General features: G+C 56.3%; 1 protein-coding gene across 17 annotated transcripts; it reads right to left on the bottom strand.

Moving 5' to 3' along the window:
* Window positions 1-1,635: 1,635 nt before the first annotated feature.
* Window positions 1,636-19,761, bottom strand: LOC148640103 (aryl hydrocarbon receptor nuclear translocator-like). Of its 17 annotated transcripts, none has more exons than XR_015930573.1 (23): window positions 19,555-19,760; window positions 18,556-18,670; window positions 17,458-17,511; window positions 16,913-16,960; window positions 15,645-15,689; window positions 13,269-13,482; window positions 12,973-13,186; window positions 11,514-11,616; window positions 11,364-11,429; window positions 11,172-11,257; window positions 11,009-11,085; window positions 9,729-9,863; window positions 9,395-9,469; window positions 9,166-9,317; window positions 8,176-8,295; window positions 7,402-7,513; window positions 7,179-7,281; window positions 6,774-6,873; window positions 5,830-6,016; window positions 5,529-5,703; window positions 4,586-4,734; window positions 3,483-4,090; window positions 1,636-3,311 (listed from the first exon to the last, which is right to left on the bottom strand). XR_015930573.1 is itself a non-coding variant. In XM_088620621.1 (22 exons), exons 1-22 carry the CDS (start codon window positions 19,574-19,576, stop codon window positions 4,001-4,003), a joined length of 2,439 nt encoding a protein of 812 aa, XP_088476747.1. In that variant the 5' UTR covers window positions 19,577-19,761; the 3' UTR covers window positions 1,636-4,000. The 17 variants fall into 17 exon arrangements, 11 of the variants coding, with proteins under 11 accessions (XP_088476747.1, XP_088476746.1, XP_088476744.1 ...); XR_015930570.1 differs by having other exon boundaries at window positions 3,443-4,090; XR_015930574.1 differs by having other exon boundaries at window positions 1,636-2,031; window positions 3,274-4,090.
* Window positions 19,762-21,152: the final 1,391 nt, after the last annotated feature.

A 21,152-nucleotide genomic window follows, 5' to 3' on the forward strand; every position in this document is an offset into this window, starting at 1 on the left:
TAAAATAATACGTCTTTTAACACTGAAAGTAATAAAAAGGAGAATTAATAACAATGAATAGTGATAAACGGCATCTCTCCCAAACTTTAGCAAATCAGAGCTGAAGAGCGCCGCACTGCAGCTGCAGAAATAAAATATGAAATCAAGTACGAAATGAAACAAGTGCTCTCAGTGAGACAGGAGCTGAGATCAGCCGGGCTGAGCAGATCGGAAAGTTTTATATATAAAAAAAACTTTCTATCAGTCAATTCGCCTGCGTTTCCGACCTCAGGGGTGTTTTGATGCGCTTGAAGAGCTCTGGCACCGGGAGAGAGACTCAGGCCGAGGCGCTGAGCCGCACACAGCCCCCCCGGTAAGGAGAGACAGGCGATACCACAGCCCCCCCGTTAAGGAGAGACAGGCGAGACCGCACGGTTAGATGTCATCGCTGAACAGCTGTTTGTACCGCACAGCGATTTCTCACGACTTGGCTTGGCCCGGGCAGCGGCGGGTTTTAGCGCCTGACGCGTCCAGTTGGGGGGGGAGCGTGAATCTGCGGACTTCGACACAAACACCTCCAGTCATCTACGTGTCTAGAGCTTGAAAATGTGACACGTCCGCGCTTCGTGGATCCGGCGGACTCCGAACCAAGTGAAATACAGATGATTACACGGTACGCACGTAGTGCACTATCACAACGACGTGACTCGGCGCCCCCCGGATCCGAGATCGCTTATCCCGCTTCAGACACGTTGCTTTCTCGATCAGCACTGGTCAGTTTTTTTTGACTGGGCTTCCATGCGGATGATCCGCACCAGCAGTAGAAAAAGCGGCATCAGGGGATGTTTCGCTCACATCTGGACGTGCCGATGAAACGTGTGCTGCGTCGCACATGGAGGGGGCCCCCTGGCGGCCTCTGGGCCCTAGGCAGCCGCCTGGTTGGCCTATACCAGCGGCCGCCCAGAGCCTCGGACCGAGCTCCGCCAGCAGCAGGTACTGTGAGGGTGAGCGGCGCCACCTGGCGGCGGTAAGTGGAACCGCACAGAGCCCAACTGGCCTTTCAGGAAAGGAGCCCGGGATCAGGGGGCTGGCAACCCTCTACAACGGCACCAGTGTGACCCTCGTCTGACCCATCTTCCAGTCCAGGAGGAGGGCCCGGTCCAGCTCACCGGCCTCCCGCAGCCAATGGGCCCCAGGATCTCAGGGGGCTGCCTCCTCTCTCACTCCAGGGCAGATGGCACTTGTGCCAGTCCCCCGCTGCTCTTAGCGTAAAGAAGGGCCTCCTGTACCCGGATCTGAACACGCGTTTTCTGGTCTGTCAAGCCCACCGAGAGAACCGCACACCCTGCAGGGCCTGGCGGGGGAGGGAGTGCCCCCTAGTGGTGGAGCTGGTGAGCAGAACACCTCCCGCCGTGCGCACACCCCTCCCCCCAGGCCACCACAGAGGGGCGCTGTCGAGCAGGGAGCTGAGGCCGCTCTGGGCTGAACCCCGAACCTCTGGCTCCGCTCAGTAAGGGGGTGTCACATGTGCCCTGGGTCAGGTCCAGAGTCCGGAGAAACTGGACACCGAGCTGACCAGGTCCGAGGTCGAACTGGAATGGACAGCGACTTGCTCATCCCCAGTACACACATGGGATTTTGTAAAAAAGGAGGCCCTTGTGTCCACAGTCTTTTTATTTTAAAAATCCCCACGTCCCCAGCTAGAAAGCTACCACTTCCTTACACTCAGCAGCTGTGCTCTTGACAATACATTTCATACAAAGAAAATGAAACAAAATGGAGCAGAGAGACACACTGTGATTACACCATCGGACCCGGGACCGACAGGACACCAGCTGCCCTGACACACAATCGGAACGAAACAGGGTCTGTCAGCTCTTCCACCGACAACACCAGAAATACTGGACTGTCACTCTTCATACGGGCTCCTGTCTGCAGGCGTCACACACAGCACAGCGCCACACACAGTGCCAGTCTCTCTTCTCTCCTGCCTGACACACACACACACAGCACAGCGCCACACACAGAGTGCCAGTCTCTCTTCTCTCCTGCCTGACACACACAGCACAGCGCCACACACACAGTGCCAGTCTCTCCTCTATCCTGCCTGACACACACACACAGCACAGCGCCACACACACAGTGCCAGTCTCTCTTCTCTCCTGTCTGACACACACACAGTGCCAGTCTCTCCTCTATCCTGCCTGACACACACACAGCACAGCGCCACACACAGTGCCAGTCTCTCTTCTCTCCTGTCTGACACACACACAGAGTGCCAGTCTCTCCTCTCTCCTGTCTGACACACACACACAGTGCCAGTCACTCCTCTCTCCTGCCTGACACACACACACAGTGCCAGTCTCTCCTCTCTCCTGCCTGACACACACAGCACAGCGCCACACACACAGTGCCAGTCTCTCCTCTCTCCTGCCTGACACACACAGCACAGCGCTACACACACAGTGCCAGTCTCTCCTCTATCCTGCCTGACACACACACAGCACAGCGCCACACACAGTGCCAGTCTCTCTTCTCTCCTGTCTGACACACACACAGAGTGCCAGTCTCTCCTCTCTCCTGTCTGACACACACACACAGTGCCAGTCACTCCTCTCTCCTGCCTGACACACACACACAGTGCCAGTCTCTCCTCTCTCCTGCCTGACACACACAGCACACTGCCACACACACAGTGCCAGTCTCTCCTCTCTCCTGCCTGACACACACAGCACAGCGCTACACACACAGTGCCAGTCTCTCCTCTCTCCTGCCTGACACACACAGCACAGCGCTACACACACAGTGCCAGTCTCTCCTCTCTCCTGCCTGACACACACAGCACAGCGCTACACACACAGTGCCAGTCTCTCCTCTCTCCTGCCTGACACACACACAGCACAGCGCTACACACACAGTGCCAGTCTCTCCTCTCTCCTGCCTGACACACACAGTGCCAGTCTCTCCTCTCTCCTGTCTGACACACACACACAGTGCCAGTCTCTCCTCTCTCCTGCCTGACACACACAGCACAGCGCCACACACACAGTGCCAGTCTCTCCTCTCTCCTGCCTGACACACACAGCACAGCGCTACACACACAGTGCCAGTCTCTCCTCTCTCCTGCCTGACACACACAGCACAGCGCTACACACACAGTGCCAGTCTCTCCTCTCTCCTGCCTGACACACACAGCACAGCGCTACACACACAGTGCCAGTCTCTCCTCTCTCCTGCCTGACACACACACAGCACAGCGCTACACACACAGTGCCAGTCTCTCCTCTCTCCTGCCTGACACACACACAGTGCCAGTCTCTCCTCTCTCCTGCCTGACACACACAGCACAGCGCCACACACACAGTGCCAGTCTCTCCTCTTTCCTGCCTGACACACACACACAGTGCCAGTCTCTCCTCTCCTGCCTGACACACACACACAGTGCCAGTCTCTCCTCTCCTGCCTGACACACACACACAGTGCCAGTCTCTCCTCTCTCCTGCCTGACACACACAGAGGACGGTGCACTATGTGGACTTTCCATCGACGCTGTACACTGCTGTCCTCCACTGTTACAGCACACAAAAAGTCTGACTGGAAAAAAGTCAGAACAGGACAGCTGACATTGTAAAAGAACTCTTAATTAAAAATACTTTGCTGTAAAATAGTTTCTGATTACCTTAAAAACGCCCTGCGCTCTCCTGGGGCCACGGACACGGACCGGACTCGCACAGACCCAGAAACACTGAGCCCCAATGCCACGAGCGCACACACACACACACGCCTTTATATAAACTCACAACACACACACTCCCGTCGGCACTGTTATAAAAATATCTCTTGAAGAGCCGACAAACACTGAAGCCAGATCCCAGCGGAGGCGTTCCTCCCTGGGGCGCTGGTGGCGGCGCGTGGCCGGGGGGGAGAGGATCGGACTGGGGGGAGAGCCGCCGCCAGCGCCGCGCCGCGGGCCCCCCCCCCTGCGGGAGCTGTGCCGAGGGGCCGTCCCTCGCTCGCTCGCTCACTCGCTGAAGGACGGGAAGATCGGCAGCTCCACAAACTCGTCGCTGCTGAAGGTGGACGTCTGGTCGCCCAGCATGGACAGCATGTCCTGGGAGGGGGAGAGACACGGATGGACTGAGAGACACACACTGAGGGAGACGTACAGAGACACACTGAGGGGCAGAGACAAAGACACAGAGAAAAAGAAACACAGAGACAGAGAGAGACAGAGAGAAAAAGAGACACTGAGAGGCAGGGAGAGACAAAGACAGAGCAAAAGAGACACTGAGAGGCAGGGAGAGACAAAGACAGAGCAAAAGAGACACTGAGAGGCAGGGAGAGACAAAGACAGAGCAAAAGAGACACTGAGAGGCAGGGAGAGACAAAGACAGAGCAAAAGAGACACTGAGAGGCAGAAGGAGACAAAGACAGAGCAAAAGAGACACTGAGAGGCAGGGAGAGACAAAGACAGAGCAAAAGAGACACTGAGAGAGAAAAAGAGACACAGAGAGACAAAGACACACAGAGAGGAGACAGTCACTGAGGAACAGTGACACACACGATGAGAGACAGCTAGTGAGGGACAGGGACAGAAAACCCTTACCGGTGAGAAGATGTCTGGCTGGCTGCTTTGCGGGAGGGGGTGCGCCTCTGTGGAGGCCTGCGTGTGCGCCTGGCCCTGCCACTGCGGCCACACTGCCACGCCATCTCCTGGTCGGGAGGGGAACTGCGCACTGGGCTGGCCGCTCTCTACTGCACAGAGAGGCAGGAAGAGGCCGGCTGTCAGAGCGATCAAGCGCGCAGGAGCAGGACACTGAGATACAGCGCTGAGCCACACAAAGCCTGCAGTTCAGAGAGGCACTGACCCTGGACACACAGACTACCGCTGAAGAGGCAGACCGGACTGAGGGCACTGACAAGAGGAGGACTTTACAGTGGAGTCTGACCTCAGCACAGACAGGCAGACAGAGAGGCAGAGACGCAGAGGGGTCGGACTGAAGGCTGAGTGTGTACGAGAGAGACAGAGACACAGACAGGTTGGACTAAACACTGAGAGTCTATGACAGACACGGAGAAAGACAGATGGGTTAGACTGAACACTGAGAGTCTATGACGGACACGGAGAAAGACAGACAGGTTCGACTGAACACTGAGAGTCTATGACAGACACGGAGAAAGACAGACAGGTTCGACTGAACACTGAGAGTCTATGACAGACACGGAGAAAGACAGACGGGTTAGACTGAACACTGAGAGTCTATGACAGTGAGGAAGAATTTTAACAGACACAGAGGGACCGGCAGGTTAGACTGAACACTGAGAGTCTATAACAGACACAGAGGAACAGGCAGGTTAGACTGAAGGCTGAGAGTCTATGACAGACACAGAGGGACAGGCAGGTTAGACTGAAGGCTGAGAGTCTATGACAGACACGGAGGGACAGGCAGGTTAGACTGAAGGCTGAGAGTCTATGACAGACACGGAGGGACAGGCAGGCCAGAGTGTCCACAGGGACACAGGGGCAGACAGACAGACATTTGCCGTACCGAAGGTGCCACTGGGGGCGCTGGCGCGCGTGTTGTTGAGAGTGGGGAAATTGCCAGTGCTGGGGGGGGTGGGCGTGGCTGGGCTGGACAGAGCGTTGAAGGAGGGGGGGCCTCCCTGGAACCCCGCCAGCTGAAACTGGGGGGACTGTGTCTTTGCCACCTGGGGCGCCACCTGCTGGACAGAAAAAACACACCCAGCAGACGTCATCAGAGGAGGCCTGGCCCGGCGAGGGTCTTCAGCGCGCCGCGGTCAGCCCGCCCAGGACGGGCCTGCCCCCCCCCGCTGCTGCTCCGTACTGACCTGCGAGCTGAAGGGGGGCCGGGCGCCGGCCCAGCCCCCCGCGGCCCCCGCTGGCCCGGCCTGCGCGGAGGCGGCGCTGGTGCCGCCGCCGCTGGGGTTAGTGGCCTGGCGGGAGATGTGGGCCAGGATCTGTCCGGCCGAGGACGGCTGCTGGGCCAGGCCGACCTGCGGGGGCATCACCACCGACCTGGAACAACACGGCAACGGCTCAGTGCGGCAGCCCCGCTCCTGTATAGCGCCTTTCGGACCCTGTCAGGTCCTGCCGCTGTCCTCCCCTGATGCTATTATTTCTAGCGAGACGCAGACGGAGCCCCCCGGCTCAAGAGACCTTCTGCATGGAGTCAGAGTGCTTCCGCAGCCTGCACTGGGTTAGCACCCAGTACAACCAGTACAGTCTAGGGGACTAGTGTAAACCTGGAGTGTAAAATCCGACACCCAAAGAAGGCCCCATAGCTGAAACGTTGTGTTTCCTTGCTTCTCTTTTCAGCCTGGAATAAACCTTTACTTGTTCCTTTGCAGTCTAGGGGACTGTGAGTAAACAGTCTGAACAGCCTCCTGTCATCTGTGGTCTTTCAGAGGCTCAATCCAGGCCTCAACCTTTCATAGGCTTTTTACATACTGGAAAACCTGGAGTGGATCAGACTGCTGTGCACTGGGAGTCTGACTGACAGCACTGTAAAACCGGGAGTGGATCAGACTGCTGTACACTGGGAGTCTGACTGACAGCACTGTAAAACCGGGAGTGGATCAGACTGCTGTACACTGGGAGTCTGACTGACAGCACTGTAACACCTGGAGTGGATCAGACTGCTGTACACTGGGAGTCTGACTGAAAAAGGTGTAAAACCAGGAGTGGGTCGGGATCCGGAGGAGTGGGAGAGTCCGTCTGGTTTGTTTTCATGCTGCGGTACAGCCCAGTGAGGAAGACGAAGGAGGAGGGTTACCTGAATGTGTCGGCAGGCCGCGGGGGAGGGAAGGCGCCCCCCTGGGGGTATATCTGCTGGGTGCCCGTGGCAGGAGAGGAGGCCAGGGGCTTGGACTGATCTGAGAGAGGAGAGGCAGAATCACAGCTTAGTGTGGGACGACTCTCCGAGGGGGAAGCGGGGCTCTGTGGAAGTGGGGTACAATCACTGCACCCCAAGACCTGTCACACCCCAAGCTGGGCAAACTGCCCTTCACCTGCTGGGATCCATTCTTCCCTCACCATGGGGGTACAGTGTGTGTACAGCTCGCTGTATTAGTCCCAGGGGGTACAGTGTATACATGTCGCTGTATCGGGGTGTTGAGGAGATATGGTGTGTGTACAGCTGACTGTACTGGAGTGTCAGGGGGCTACAGAGCGTGTGTACCTGTGTACAGCTCGCTGTATCGGGGGTCTCTCTCAGGGGGGTACAGGCCCTCAGTCTTGTCCAGGGGTTTGCTGTGTTCTGGTCCTGCAGCTGTTACTGGAGCCTGAGACAGAGAGCATGCTGTCACACACAGCCCTAGTGTCGGTTCTGACCCGGCCCAGAGGAGCCTGTCTGAATGACAATGAGCACAAACCGGACACACGGCACCGGTGTCGGTTCTGACCTGGCCCAGAGGCAGCTGCAGGCTGCTGTGTTGCCCGCCAGCCTCGTATGAGCCCAGACCCTCCCGCCCAGACGCCATCTCGAGCTCCGACTGCTGCTGCTGCTGGAGTTGTCTGGAGAGAGGAGAGCATGAGGGATCAGGGATCAGGGCAGGACAGAGAGAGGCATCAGGGATCGGGGCAGAAAAGAGGAGAGAGGGAGGGATCAGGGACCAGGGCAGGAAAGAGAGAGGAGAGAGAGAGAGGGGGAGGGAGGGAGGGATCAGGGCAGGAGAGAGAGAAGGATTGGCAGGAGAGGTGGATGAGATGTACAAGGACACACTAGTTCGAGATGCCCAGCCACCAGAATCACCACAGTGCTCACACACTATCACTAAAACACCACAGTGCACACCCACTATCACTAAAACACCACAGGGCTCACCCACTATCACTTAAACACCACTGTCCCAACATCGTGAGACTCCAACTGCACCAGTCCCTCTCACCCTACACAACACACCGACACTGGGACAGACAGGGCTGAGGGTCCCCAGCTGAGAGAGAAACACGTCCCCATGGCCCACAGCACACAAGTCAACCCACCACCCTATCTGGGCTAAGGCCACCCACTACCCTCGAACCCTGAACAAGGCCGGGAGTCTCCACGTGGTGGCATGCCAAGAGCACAGCCCCCTGGGATACCGGGACAGGCAGAGAGGGAGGGGGAGGGAGAGAGGAGGGGGGACGCAGAGGGGGTCCAGTGGAGCTGATGCAGGGCGCACAAGCCCTCTCACCTTGGAGGGCCCTGCCCTGGACTCAGGTCGTGGGGGCAGTTAGGAGGGTTCTGCCCCAGCATGGGGGACACGGGGATGCCCGGGGAGGGCAGGGAGGGGCAGTCCTGGCTCGGTGCCCTACTGCCACAGAGGAGGGGAGTGAAAAAAGTTTTGGTCAAATCAGGAGGGGATGGGCAGATGGGCACACACGTTGCTATACACGCACGCAGATATCCACATGCTTACGCGCGTGCCCTCTCACCGACTCGCGCTCGCACGCGCGTGCCCTCTCACCGACTCGCGCTCGCACGCGCGTGCCCTCTCACCGACTCGCGCTCGCACGCGCGTGCCCTCTCACCGACTCGCGCTCGCACGCATCTCCCACATACTGGATTAGCAACCTGTTTCATAAGAATTACTATAAACTTACTACTGTATATTACAAAACTTTTATTACTATGTATTTTTTTCTCTAAAACCAACACATTTCAAGCACAAATGATTAAAAAACGTATGTTTTCAGAAACTAAAAACTAAAAAGTCTAATTCATTCATCTCCGGTGATCTGTAACCGTGACACAGATCCTCATATGAACTGCTGGGGGGGCTGAATGGCCTTCTCTCGTCTGCAACTGTGTATCCAGGCCTGGACGACGGCCATGGGTGAGATCAGCCTACAGGAACAGAGAGCCCTGCTGCTGAAGCCGAGAGCCCGGCTCCTTTCGAGAAACGACTGGACCCTCCAGTCAGGACAGGAGGCGCTTCTTTACACAAAGGGTGGGGGGAGTGTGGAACAAGCTGCCCAGTCATGCTACTGAAGCCGATACCCTTGCCTCTCAAGAAACATGGGGACGAGATCTTCAAATCACTGAGCTAGTTTGCAGCGAGGTCTTCTGGTGTTACGGCACCCTGAAATTTTCTAGGGTTCAATACTTCACAGAGAAGAAGGCGACGGGCTCAGGGCGACTGGCAGGCAGGTCCCGGAGGTGGACCCTCTGCAGGTGGACTCACTTGACGTTGGCGTTGGTGCAGATGATGTACTCGATCTCCTCGGAGAACGGGTTCTGGAAAGTGAAGGAGCTCGTCCGCATCCAGACCCACTCCCGAGATTTGGACCGGAACCGGAACATCACCGATAGAACCTGACCTTTCAGCTTGATGACCTGCAAGAGGGAAGGAGTGTGAGGGAGGGGCTGCCTGTCTGACCTGACTTACAGCGAGCAGTGGGCAGCAGGCTGACCTGCTGGAAGCTGTCTCTCAGCAGCCCCTGGTCCTCTGGGTGGGCGAACTCCAGAATTTCCTTCCCCAGCAGCTCCTGGGGGGCAGACAGAAGAGAGAGGAACATACAATGAATTGCAGACCGAACAGGAACAAGACACCTCCCTTCCTCCCCCAATCAATCAATCAATCAATACGGCCTCCCTTCCTCCCCCAATCAATCAATCAATACCGCCTCCCTTCCTCCCTCTCTCAATCAATCAATCAATGGCACCTCCCTCACTCAATACCACCACACCTTCCCTCAGCCCTCCCTCAATCAATACTGCCTCCCCCTCCCTGCTCCCCTCTCCCACCTGTGGCTGGTAGCCCACTGTGCCCACACAGCGGTGGTCCACGAAGGTGAAGATGCCCTGGGTGTTGTGTCGTGAGATGAACTCGATGGGGATGCTGATGTTGTTCATGTCGGTGTTGCTGGGGCAACTGGTCACCTGCACAGAGTGAGCGACACCAGCAGACTGAGTGTCTGTACAGTTACTGTACAGCTCTGATGATGATGAAGGAGTGTTCATGTGAAGATACAGAGGAGCTGGACTGAGTGTCTGTACAGTGACTCTACAGCTCTGATGATGATGAAGGAGTGTTCATGTGAAGATACAGAGGAGCTGGACTGAGTGTCTGTACAGTGACTCTACAGCTCTGATGATGATGAAGGAGTGTTCATGTGAAGATACAGAGGAGCTGGACTGAGTGTCTGTACAGTGACTCTCCAGCTCTGATGATGATGAAGGAGTGTTCATGTGAAGATACGGAGGAGCTGGACTGAGTGTCTGTACAGTGACTCTCCAGCTCTGATGATGATGAAGGAGTGTTCATGTGAAGATACAGAGGAGCTGGACTGAGTGTCTGTACAGTGACTCTCCAGCTCTGATGATGATGAAGGAGTGTTCATGTGAAGATACAGAGGAGCTGGACTGAGTGTCTGTACAGTGACTCTCCAGCTCTGATGATGATGAAGGAGTGTTCATGTGAAGATACAGAGGAGCTGGACTGAGTGTCTGTACAGTGACTCTCCAGCTCTGATGATGATGAAGGAGTGTTCATGTGAAGATACAGAGGAGCTGGACTGAGTGTCTGTACAGTGACTCTCCAGCTCTGATGATGATGAAAGAGTGTTCATGTGAAGATACAGAGGAGCTGGACTGAGCGTCTGTACAGGGACTCTACAGCTCTGATGATGATGAAGGAGTGTTCATGTGAAGATACAGAGGAGCTGGACTGAGTGTCTGTACAGTGACTCTCCAGCTCTGATGATGATGAAGAAGTGTTCATGTGAAGATACAGAGGAGCTGGACTGAGTGTCTGTACAGTGACTCTACAGCTCTGATGATGATGAAAGAGTGTTCAGGTGAAGATACAGAGGAGCTGGACTGAGTGTCTGTACAGTGACTGTCCAGCTCTGATGATGATGAAGGAGTGTTCATGTGAAGATACAGAGGAGCTGGACTGAGTGTCTGTACAGTTACTCTACAGTTCTGATGATGATGAAGGAGTGTTCATGTGAAGATACAGAGGAGCTGGACTGGGTGTCTTTGTCTCACGGGCCCGCACACGCAGCACCTTGAACCCACGGTACCTGTAGCCTCCCGATCGCCACCAGACAGAATCGGTTTCCCTGGCTGCTGTCAGACTCCTCCTCGGGCAGGGAGACTCCTGTGGGAAAGACCGCGGAGAGGAGAGAAGGTGAGGAAGAAGACCCGGGCGGGCGGTCCGCGGGGCTGCAGCGAGCTGGGCGGTACCTGCCGGGGGCCAGGACTTGATGTACCCTGTGCAGTGGACGACCACGAACTGGGGCTCCCCATCCTTCACTGGGCCCAGGCCGTTCCTACAGGGGAAAGGGCAGCGAGGGGGCAGGGGGGTTAATCCGATCCGTCCCGCTCCGTGCTCAAGAGCCCCGATAACACGGACAACGCGGCGACACGCACACAGACCTGTTGCGGCTCCGCAGGTAGCTCAGCCTGTTCATGGACACGGGCTCCACCGGGGTCATCCCACACCTGTAGCACAGGGTGGGGTCAGAGGTCAGAGGTCAGGGTTCAGGGGGCAGGGCTGCTGTGCAGGAGGAAGTGGGGAGGGCCTACCTCATGCGGCAGATGAAGGACCGGCGGGAGCCCATGCACATCCTGACAGAGGACTGCTGGCCCTCCTTCTTCACTGTGCCAGTCTTCAGGTCCAGGACACGGCCTGGCAGAGAGGGGGCAGCAGTGAGCAGCACAGCACACTCGCAGCACAGGGCAGTGAGTAGTACAGCACGCTCACAGCACAGGGCAGTGAGTGGTACAGCGTGCTCACAGCACAGGGCAGTGAGTAGTACAGCATGCTCACAGCACAGGGCAGTGAGCAGCACAGTACTGAGCAGCACGGAGCAGTGAGCACAGCACAGCACACTCGTAGCACAGGGCAGTGCATACAGCACAGCACAGCACAGAGCAGTGCATATTAAAGCAGTGAGTACAGCACAGCACGCTCACAGCACGGAGCAGTGAGTACTAGAGCAGTGCGTACAGCACGCTCACAGCACGGAGCAGTGAGTACTAGAGCAGTGCGTACAGCACGCTCACAGCACGGAGCAGTGAGTACTAGAGCAGTGTGTACAGCACGCTCACAGCACGGAGCAGTGAGTACTAGAGCAGTGAGTACTAGAGCAGTGCGTACAGCACGCTCACAGCACGGAGCAGTGAGTACTAGAGCAGTGCGTACAGCACGCTCACAGCACGGAGCAGTGAGTACTAGAGCAGTGAGTACAGCACAGCACACTCACAGCACGGAGCAGTGAGTACTAGAGCAGTGCGTACAGCACACTCACAGCACATAGCAGTGAGTACAGCACAGCACGCTCACAGCACGGAGCAGAGAGTACTAGAGCAGTGCGTACAGCACACTCACAGCACGGAGCAGTGAGTACTAGAGCAGTGCGTACAGCACGCTCACAGCACGGAGCAGTGAGTACTAGAGCAGTGAGTACAGCACAGCACACTCACAGCACGGAGCAGTGAGTACTAGAGCAGTGCGTACAGCACACTCACAGCACATAGCAGTGAGTACAGCACAGCACGCTCACAGCACGGAGCAGAGAGTACTAGAGCAGTGCGTACAGCACACTCACAGCACGGAGCAGTGAGTACTAGAGCAGTGCGTACAGCACACTCACAGCACATAGCAGTGAGTACAGCACAGCACGCTCACAGCACGGAGCAGAGAGTACTAGAGCAGTGCGTACAGCACGCTTACAGCACGGAGCAGTGAGTACTAGAGCAGTGCGTACAGCACGCTCACAGCACGGAGCAGAGAGTACTAGAGCAGTGCGTACAGCACGCTCACAGCACGGAGCAGAGAGTACTAGAGCAGTGCGTACAGCACGCTCACAGCACGGAGCAGTGAGTACTAGAGCAGTGCGTACAGCACGCTCACAGCACGGAGCAGTGAGTACTAGAGCAGTGCGTACAGCACGCTCACAGCACGGAGCAGAGAGTACTAGAGCAGTGCGTACAGCACGCTCACAGCACGGAGCAGAGAAAGGGGAGAGGCGCAGGCCCGTACCGCTCATGTTGTTTTCAGTAGTAGACAGCTGCTCTCTCAGCTTGTCCACGTCGTCGGGGTGCACCTGGTCGTACAGCGAGCTGCCCAGCCAGTCGGACTGCGCCTGGTTGAGCACGGGGGTGACCGAGTCCGACACGTACACGACCCGGCCCGACTCGCACGACACCACGAACAGGAACCCGTCCGCAGCCTCCAGGATCAGATGCTTCAGCTCCTGGGGGGGGGGGGGAGGGAGAGTCAGCAAGATACGTCCGACTGCAGCCCTGCCGCTGCCCCGCCCCCTCGCACTCACGCACCTGGTCGGTGAGGAAGGAGGGCTTGTAGGTGCCGTCGGCGGCCGTGTTGCCCGTGCCGCGCAGCGACTTCATGTGCGACACGGCCATGCGCAGGATGGTCAGCTTGTCGGGCTTGCGGGCCAGGGCGCTGCAGGTGGGCACCATGTCGGACAGCTCCGTGATGTACGCCGTCATCTTGTTCCGGCGCCGGCGCTCGATCTCACTGTGGTTCTCCCTGGGCGGGCGAGAGGGGGCACAGGGGGCGTCAGTCCGCCCGCAGGGCGTGCTGGAGGCCAGGAGCCATGCACACAGCAGTCCGATCCACACCAGGGTTTACAATGACATCAGTCTCCCGGCACACAGCAGTCTGATCCACACCAGGGTTTACAATGACATCAGTCTCCCGGTACACAGCGGTCCGATCCACACCAGGGTTTACAATGACATCAGTCTCCCGGCACACAGCGGTCCGATCCACTCCAGGGTTTACAATGATATCAGTCTCCCAGCACACAGCAGTCTGATCCACACCAGGGTTTACAATGACATCAGTCTCCCGGCACACAGCGGTCCGATCCACACCAGGGTTTACAATGACATCAGTCTCCCGGCACACAGCGGTCCGATCCACTCCAGTGTACAGCAGTCAGATTCTGGCAGTAGGACTAAAGCACTGTAAAACCTGGAGTGGATAAGACTTCTGTGCACTGGCAGATTCACCAACAGCCTTCCAGAAGGAGACAAGGCACTTAACCCTCTGCTACACATTCCCAGTATGGGTATGAGATTAAAGCTCCAGCCCTTACAGAGTCAGGATATTAATCCCACTGCCAGTCTGGGACAGACAGAGAGCTGTAAAGGAGCCCCAGTCTCACTGTGATCTGTGTCTCTGTTACAGGTAGAGACACAGCCCTTATAGAGTCAGGATATTAATCTCACTGCCAGTCTGGGACAGACAGAGAGCTGTAAAGGAGCCCCAGTCTCACTGTGATCTGTGTCAGTGTTACAAGTAGAGACACAGCCCTTATAGAGTCAGGATATTAATCTCACTGCCAGTCTGGGACAGACGGAGAGCTGTAAAGGAGCCCCAGTCTCACTGTGATCTGTGTCTCTGTTACAGGTAGAGACACAGCCCTTATAGTGTCAGGATATTAATCTCACTGCCAGTCTGGGACAGACAGAGAGCTGTAAAGGAGCCCCAGTCTCACTGTGATCTGTGTCAGTGTTACAGGTAGAGACACAGCCCTTATAGAGTCAGGATATTAATCTCACTGCCAGTCTGGGACAGACAGAGAGCTGTAAAGGAGCCCCAGTCTCACTGTGATCTGTGTCTCTGTTACAGGTAGAGACACAGCCCTTATAGAGTCAGGATATTAATCCTACTGCCAGTCTGGGACAGACGGAGAGCTGTAAAGGAGCCCCAGTCTCACTGTGATCTGTGTCTCTGTTACAGGTAGAGACACAGCCCTTATAGAGTCAGGATATTAATCCTACTGCCAGTCTGGGACAGACGGAGAGCTGTAAAGGAGCCCCAGTCTCACTGTGATCTGTGTCTCTGTTACAGGTAGAGACACAGCCCTTATAGTGTCAGGATATTAATCTCACTGCCAGTCTGGGACAGACAGAGAGCTGTAAAGGAGCCCCAGTCTCACTGTGATCTGTGTCAGTGTTACAGGTAGAGACACAGCCCTTATAGAGTCAGGATATTAATCTCACTGCCAGTCTGGGACAGACAGAGAGCTGTAAAGGAGCCCCAGTCTCACTGTGATCTGTCTCTGTTACAGGTAGAGACACAGCCCTTATAGAGTCAGGATATTAATCCCACTGCCAGTCTGGGACAGACAGAGAGCTGTAAAGGAGCCCCAGTCTCACTGTGATCTGTGTCTCTGTTACAGGTAGAGACACAGCCCTTATAGAGTCAGGATATTAATCTCACTGCCAGTCTGGGACAGACAGAGAGCTGTAAAGGAGCCCCAGTCTCACTGTGATCTGTGTCTCTGTTACAGGTAGAGACACAGCCCTTATAGAGTCAGGATATTAATCTCACTGCCAGTCTGGGACAGACAGAGAGCTGTAAAGGAGCCCCAGTCTCACAGACATCTCTGTTAAAAGTACCGACACACATGAGGACTCTGCACTCTATAAGGACTACAAGAACACACACATGATCTGGGAGCCGAGTCCTGAGAAGCCGAGGCGGCCAACTGTGGGAAGGGAGCTGGAACGGAACCACAACATAACTAAACGGCCCCGTGCGCGAGCAGTGGCCGCGGGCATCAACGCAGGTGAGACTCAGGTCAAGCACGCGGCTCGCCCAAGAGCCACCCAGGCCGTCGCCAGCCCCGGGGGCGCAAGGGGGCTCAGGGCGGGGGCCAGGGGGCAGGTGTGGGGGCGTACCTTGCTAGCCTTTCCTTATCAGCGCAATTCTGCTCATCGTCTGACCTGGAAACAAAACCAGCGCACTAAGACCGGACCGAACAGAACCAGAAACGAGGCGGCAAAACTGCGGCGTCACTGGAGTCACAAAGCCCGTTTTGTGCAGTGGAGCTCCGTGGAGTTAAAGGAAGGAGGGGAATTCATATCCGTTCTCCCCTTTCGGCAAAGCTTCGGACTGGTGGAGCGATCACACCCATGATGCAGCTGCAATTTGAACAGGAAGTCGTGAACATTAAAAAAAAAAAGAGAGAGAAATTCCTCCGGGAAAGAGAGCAGGGAAGGGCTGCTATCCTCGACGGAGCAAAGCAAAACGGGATTTGCCTGGCAAGTGACGCCACACTTTCGGGAAAAACAAAAACGCCGAGAGTCGGGCACAAAGTGAAACAGGACAGAGGGTTCGCCGGACACGCAGGACAGCAGCAGCCAGGCCGGCCAGCTCTGCAGGACGCTAGCAGCCGAGCAGGCAGGACAGTGCAGGCCGAGCGCATGCCCAGAGCAGCACCACGAGGGAACAGAGGCTGGGAGAGAACAGCGCCCCCTGGCGGTCTGGGAGACCACGACAAGGCAGGATAACAACACTGGCGAGCATGCTCCAGACAGCAGCTGAGCAGGACTCCAGACACACGCTGCATCGCAGACTGGGCCACCCCAGGGCTCATCTCTTTGCAAACAGTGCTCCAGTCGGTCACTCAGTGCTCCAGTCAGTCAGTCAGTCAGTCAGTGCTTCACTCAGTGCTCCAGTAGGTCAGTCAGTCAGTGCGTCACCCAGTGCTTCACTCAGTACTCCAGTTGGTCAGTCGGCCAGTGTGTCACTCAGTGCTCCAGTCGGTCAGTCGGCCAGTGTGTCACTCAGTGCTCTAGTCAGTCAGTCAGTGCGTCAGTAAACTCTGAAGTGGCTCGGACTGCTCTGCAGCTCTAGGAGTCTGATGCCTTTCAATCGTAAGAATACAGAGACGCAGAACGACAGGGCACTCTGTGACAAACGGAAAACCAGAGAAAGACATTCCAGGAGGGCCTGTTCCTGATCCGAAGAGCAACAGGCTGGCTGACCCAACCCGGCGCCGCCAGCAGGGGAGGCGCAGAGAGGGGGAGCCCCCGGCCCCCCGGGGCCCCGCGCGCTGGGACGCGCTCCCGCCTGTCGGCCGGCTGGTTTTCATGTCCCGGAGCGGAAGGAAGCGCTCAGGCTGCGGACAGCGTGCATCCCGACAGGGGAGACTCCTCCGGCTTACCTGGCAAAGCGCTCCTTGTCGTTGGAGCCTCCCTGGTCATCATCACACCTGCAGAGGGGGAGAGAGGGGGAAGGAGAGGAGAGGGGGAGAGGAGGGGGGAGGGGGGAAAGAGAGGGACGAGAGAGGCAAAGGAGGGGAGAGAGGGAGAGGAGGAAGAAAGAAAGAGAGAAGAGAGAAGAGAAAGGCGAGAGACAAGAGAAGGAGGAGGAGCAGGATGCAAGCGAGACAGAGGGAGAAGAGAGAGGAGCAGCCAGGAGAAAGGGAGAATGAGCAGGGGGAAGGAGGAGAAAGGAGAGTGCACTGATTACTCCCTCACCAGTCCCCTGGTACTGCTGCTAACAGGGCACAACCACAGAGACCAGCACAGGCGTCCCGCATCCGCACCGAACAGAAACGGCGACAGCAGCGGACACAAACACAGCTCTGCCAGCACGCTCACGCACTCTCACACCTCCCCCCCTCCGCCTCGCGCCGCCACCCAGCAGGCCGAGGGGCGGCCCTCCAGCCCCAGCGCCGGCGACCTCGCTGCCCGGAGAGGTGCCCACCTGAAGAGCTTGCCGCCGCCGCCGCCGCTGTCGTCGTCCTCATCGAAGTCAGGTCTGTGCGGAGAGACAGCGAGAGTCAGGGCCCGGCTCGCGGGACGGGGGGGGCACCAAACCGCAGCCCACCGGGCCGCACCGGAACACAAAGGGCGAGACGGCTCCGCACTTGAAATGGAAACCGGACCTGCCCCGACCAGCGCAAGGCCTGGATCTGAACGATGAAAACGGCTCTTCCCGGCCGGTGACACTCCCCCGCAGACAGCAGAACACAACACCCTCCTGACCTGCTTGCGAGCCGTCGGGCTGATTATTCCCTCAGAACCCCTCAACACGCCCTTCACACTCCTGGGGCAGACAGTGCATCAGGTCCGCATAGACTTCCAGCACCTTCTACTGCTTCCAACTGCTCTGTTTTGAATTGTGCCACCAGCCTCGCCTCTGTGGCCAGCAGCTACATCACCCTGCAGCTCCCAGCTGGCAGCCCCACTGCAGCCCAGCAGTGTGAGCCTGGCCAGTGTACCTGGAGGGGAGACTCCTGGGAAAGCTGAGGCTGCTGCTGGAAGAGGTATTAAAGAGACCAGCAGGGGGCGCTCACCCTGCGGTCCGTGTGGGTCCTAATGCCCCAGTATAGTGACGGGGACACTATACTGTAAAAAGGCTCAGTTTTTCAGGTGAGACGTAAAACCGAGGTCCTGACTTTCTGTGGTCATTAAAAATCCCAGGGCGTTTCTTGAGAAGAGTAGGGGTGTTACCCCAGTGTCCTGGCCAGATCTCCCCCTGGCCTTTACCAGTCAGGGCCTCCTAATAACCCCCCTCTCTGAACTGGCTCCATCACTCTGAGAGCTGGTGTGTGGGGAGAGGACTGGCCCACTATGGCTGCCATCGCATCATCCAGGTGGGGCTGCACACTGGAGCTGGTGGGGGGGATCCCCATTACCTGTAAAGCGCTTTGAGTGGAGTGTCCAGGAAAGCGCTATATGAGTGTTAATTATTATCATCATCTTCTTTAAAAGTCTTTTGCTTTCTTACTATAAAGGGCATTGAGAAGCTGCTTTGAAAGGCACTATATAAAAGAAGGCAGCACATCGCCCCTGTACTCACACAGCGCGTCTCTTGGTGGCCCCTCTCTGCACCATGGTGCCCGCGGCAGCCCCGCCCAGGCCCGGGTTACCAGGGGCCCCACCCGCACTCAGCCCGGACACCTCCGACGCCATGTCTGGGAGAGAGGGAGAGAGAAGGAGGGTCACACAGTGTCAGTCTCCGGCCACAGCGAGACCGCAGAGCGCCCAGACATCGGTGCCTGAGGAAACGGGCCACGCTCCCAGTGCACAGCAGTCTGGTCCACTCCAGGTTTTACAGAGCTGTCAGTCAGATTCCCAGTGCGCAGCAGTCTGATCCACTCCAGGTTTTACAGAGCTGTCAGTCAGATTCCCAGTGCGCAGCAGTCTGATCCACTCCAGGTTTTACAGTGCTGTCAGTCAGACTCCCAGTGCACAGCAGTCTGATCCACTCCAGGTGTTACACTGGTGTCAGTCAGATTCCCAGTGCGCAGCAGTCTGATCCACTCTAGGTTTTACAGTGCTGTCAGTCAGACTCCCAGTGCACAGCAGTCTGATCCACTCCAGGTTTTACAGTGCTGTCAGTTGGCAATCATCATCAAGGCTACTTCTCTGACACTTTGAAGCGCTTTTCCTTTTAGCTTCAGCTGCTGTCCTGGCCAGTGAACGGACCAGCGCGACGCGAGTCACAGAGAGCCCCCTCCCCACGCACCCACCCAGTGCCAGCACCCAGCCGGCTTCAGACATCGCCTCGGCGAAACCCTCCCGCGACAGCCAGTCAGTCGGACAGCGACAGGAGAGAGAGGTTTCCTCCCTCCGGTTCGCCAGACGTCCCTGTGGGCTCGGGAGTGACCGGGCTGTCCAGGCTGTGGCGGACAGCCGGGCTCCAGCGGAAAGACCCCCCTCCCCAAAAAAAAACCCGCCCGGTGACCCCCAGAGCCCCCGGCTCTGCCCCGTGAGGGCTCAGGGCTGGCAGGCCTGTTCTGACACCCCCGGGACACACACTCGCCCAGGGGCCGCACGCAATCGACGGGCTTCGTACCTGATGCCGAAGTCGAGGCCATGAACGTTAGAAAACATCCAGCCCTCGGCGCCTCCGCACGGTGTGGGACAGCGTGAGACACGGGTTGTCGGTTTTTTTCTTATTTTTCGAAAGATACTTTTTTTCCTCTTATGTTTTTGTTTTTTAAAAAAAAACACACAGCGAAAACCCTCCCTTGAAACAAGATGGCAGTCTGGAGCGGAGGCCCGCGCGTCAACCGAACTCTTTGATTACAAAACGGATTAAAAACGTGTTAAAATGATGGGCGGTGCCTCTGTCCAATCAGTGATGACAAAGATTGGACGTACCTTTCTTTTGGCCAATAGAGATTCGGAATCTAGCAAAGGCAACAGAGAGATCCCGCCTTTCACACCAGGCTAGAATGATCTGAGGGGGCGGGCCGAAATCGGTGACGCCACACAGAATTGTTTAAAGGGACAGTCTGGGGCGGTTTGAGTGTTTTTAATCGAGATCTTTTGTATTTTTCCACAGGAAATGCGCTTGTTGTGAAAGATATTTCGACATCTGGTATTTGTCATCCTCCGCGGTCCCTGCAGGGAGAGAGTGATTTTGTGGAGAGGCGAGTTTCTGATTAATTATGTCGAGTACAGACCTGCAATCTCAGTGTTTAACATAAACACAAACACGAGAACAGGAACAAAAGGTGAAGGAGAGGAGCTACTTTTCCGTCAATTGATCCTAGAAGCGTTAAAGAAAACCCCAACCCTCTCTCACAATAATGTTTTATGTGGTGTATGCAAATATTGTGTTGATTGTGTCTGCTTTGGTAACACGTCATTCTTCTCATGCCAATAAAGCTCTTTCAGAAGTTGAATTTGAAACCAGGGTATCCGCTTCAGTAACACAGCTCATTAAATCCTACAGTATTATGAAAACATTTGCTTATCATTCCTGTTCGTTAGCTTTGCAAAGGGGCCGTGGGGCAGCTGTTTGCTGACTCATCCCTGCACTGAATAACTTGTCACAGAAATCTTGTCCTTTGTAAAGCCCAGTGAGATCGGGGTAAAAGCACAGTACAGTGCAGTGAAGCCCAGTGAGATCGGGGTAAAAGCACAGTACAGGGCAGCCCAGTGAGATCAGGGTAAAAGCATAGTACAGTACAGTGCAGTACAGCACAATGAGATCAGGGTAAAAGCACAGTACAGTGCAGTGAAGCCCAGTGAGATCAGGGTAAAAGCGCAGTCCAGTGCAGTACAGCCCAGTGAGATCAGGGTAAAAGCGCAGTACAGTGCAGTAAAGCCCAGTGAGATCAGGGTAAAAGCGCAGTACAGTGCAGTAAAGCCCAGTGAGATCAGGGTAAAAGCATAGTGCAGTGCAGGACAGCCCAGTGGGATCAGGGTAAAAGCACAGTACAGTGCAGTACAGCCCAGTGAGATCAGGGTAAAAGCACAGTGAGATCAGGGTAAAAGTGCAGTACAGTACAGTAAAGCTCAGTGAGATCAGGGTAAAAGCACAGTCCAGTGCAGTCCAGCCCAGTGAGATGAGGGTAAACGCAGTAAAGAGTACACTAGCAGTGTCTGCTGCTGGTCCAGAGTCTGTGAAAGAGGAGCTGGCTGGCTTCACGCTGTCTCCACGGG

Source organism: Lepisosteus platostomus, chromosome 26 (genome assembly GCF_059453375.1).
Source record: "Lepisosteus platostomus isolate fLepPlt1 chromosome 26, fLepPlt1.hap1, whole genome shotgun sequence".
NCBI classification, from domain to species: Eukaryota; Metazoa; Chordata; class Actinopteri; order Semionotiformes; family Lepisosteidae; genus Lepisosteus; species Lepisosteus platostomus.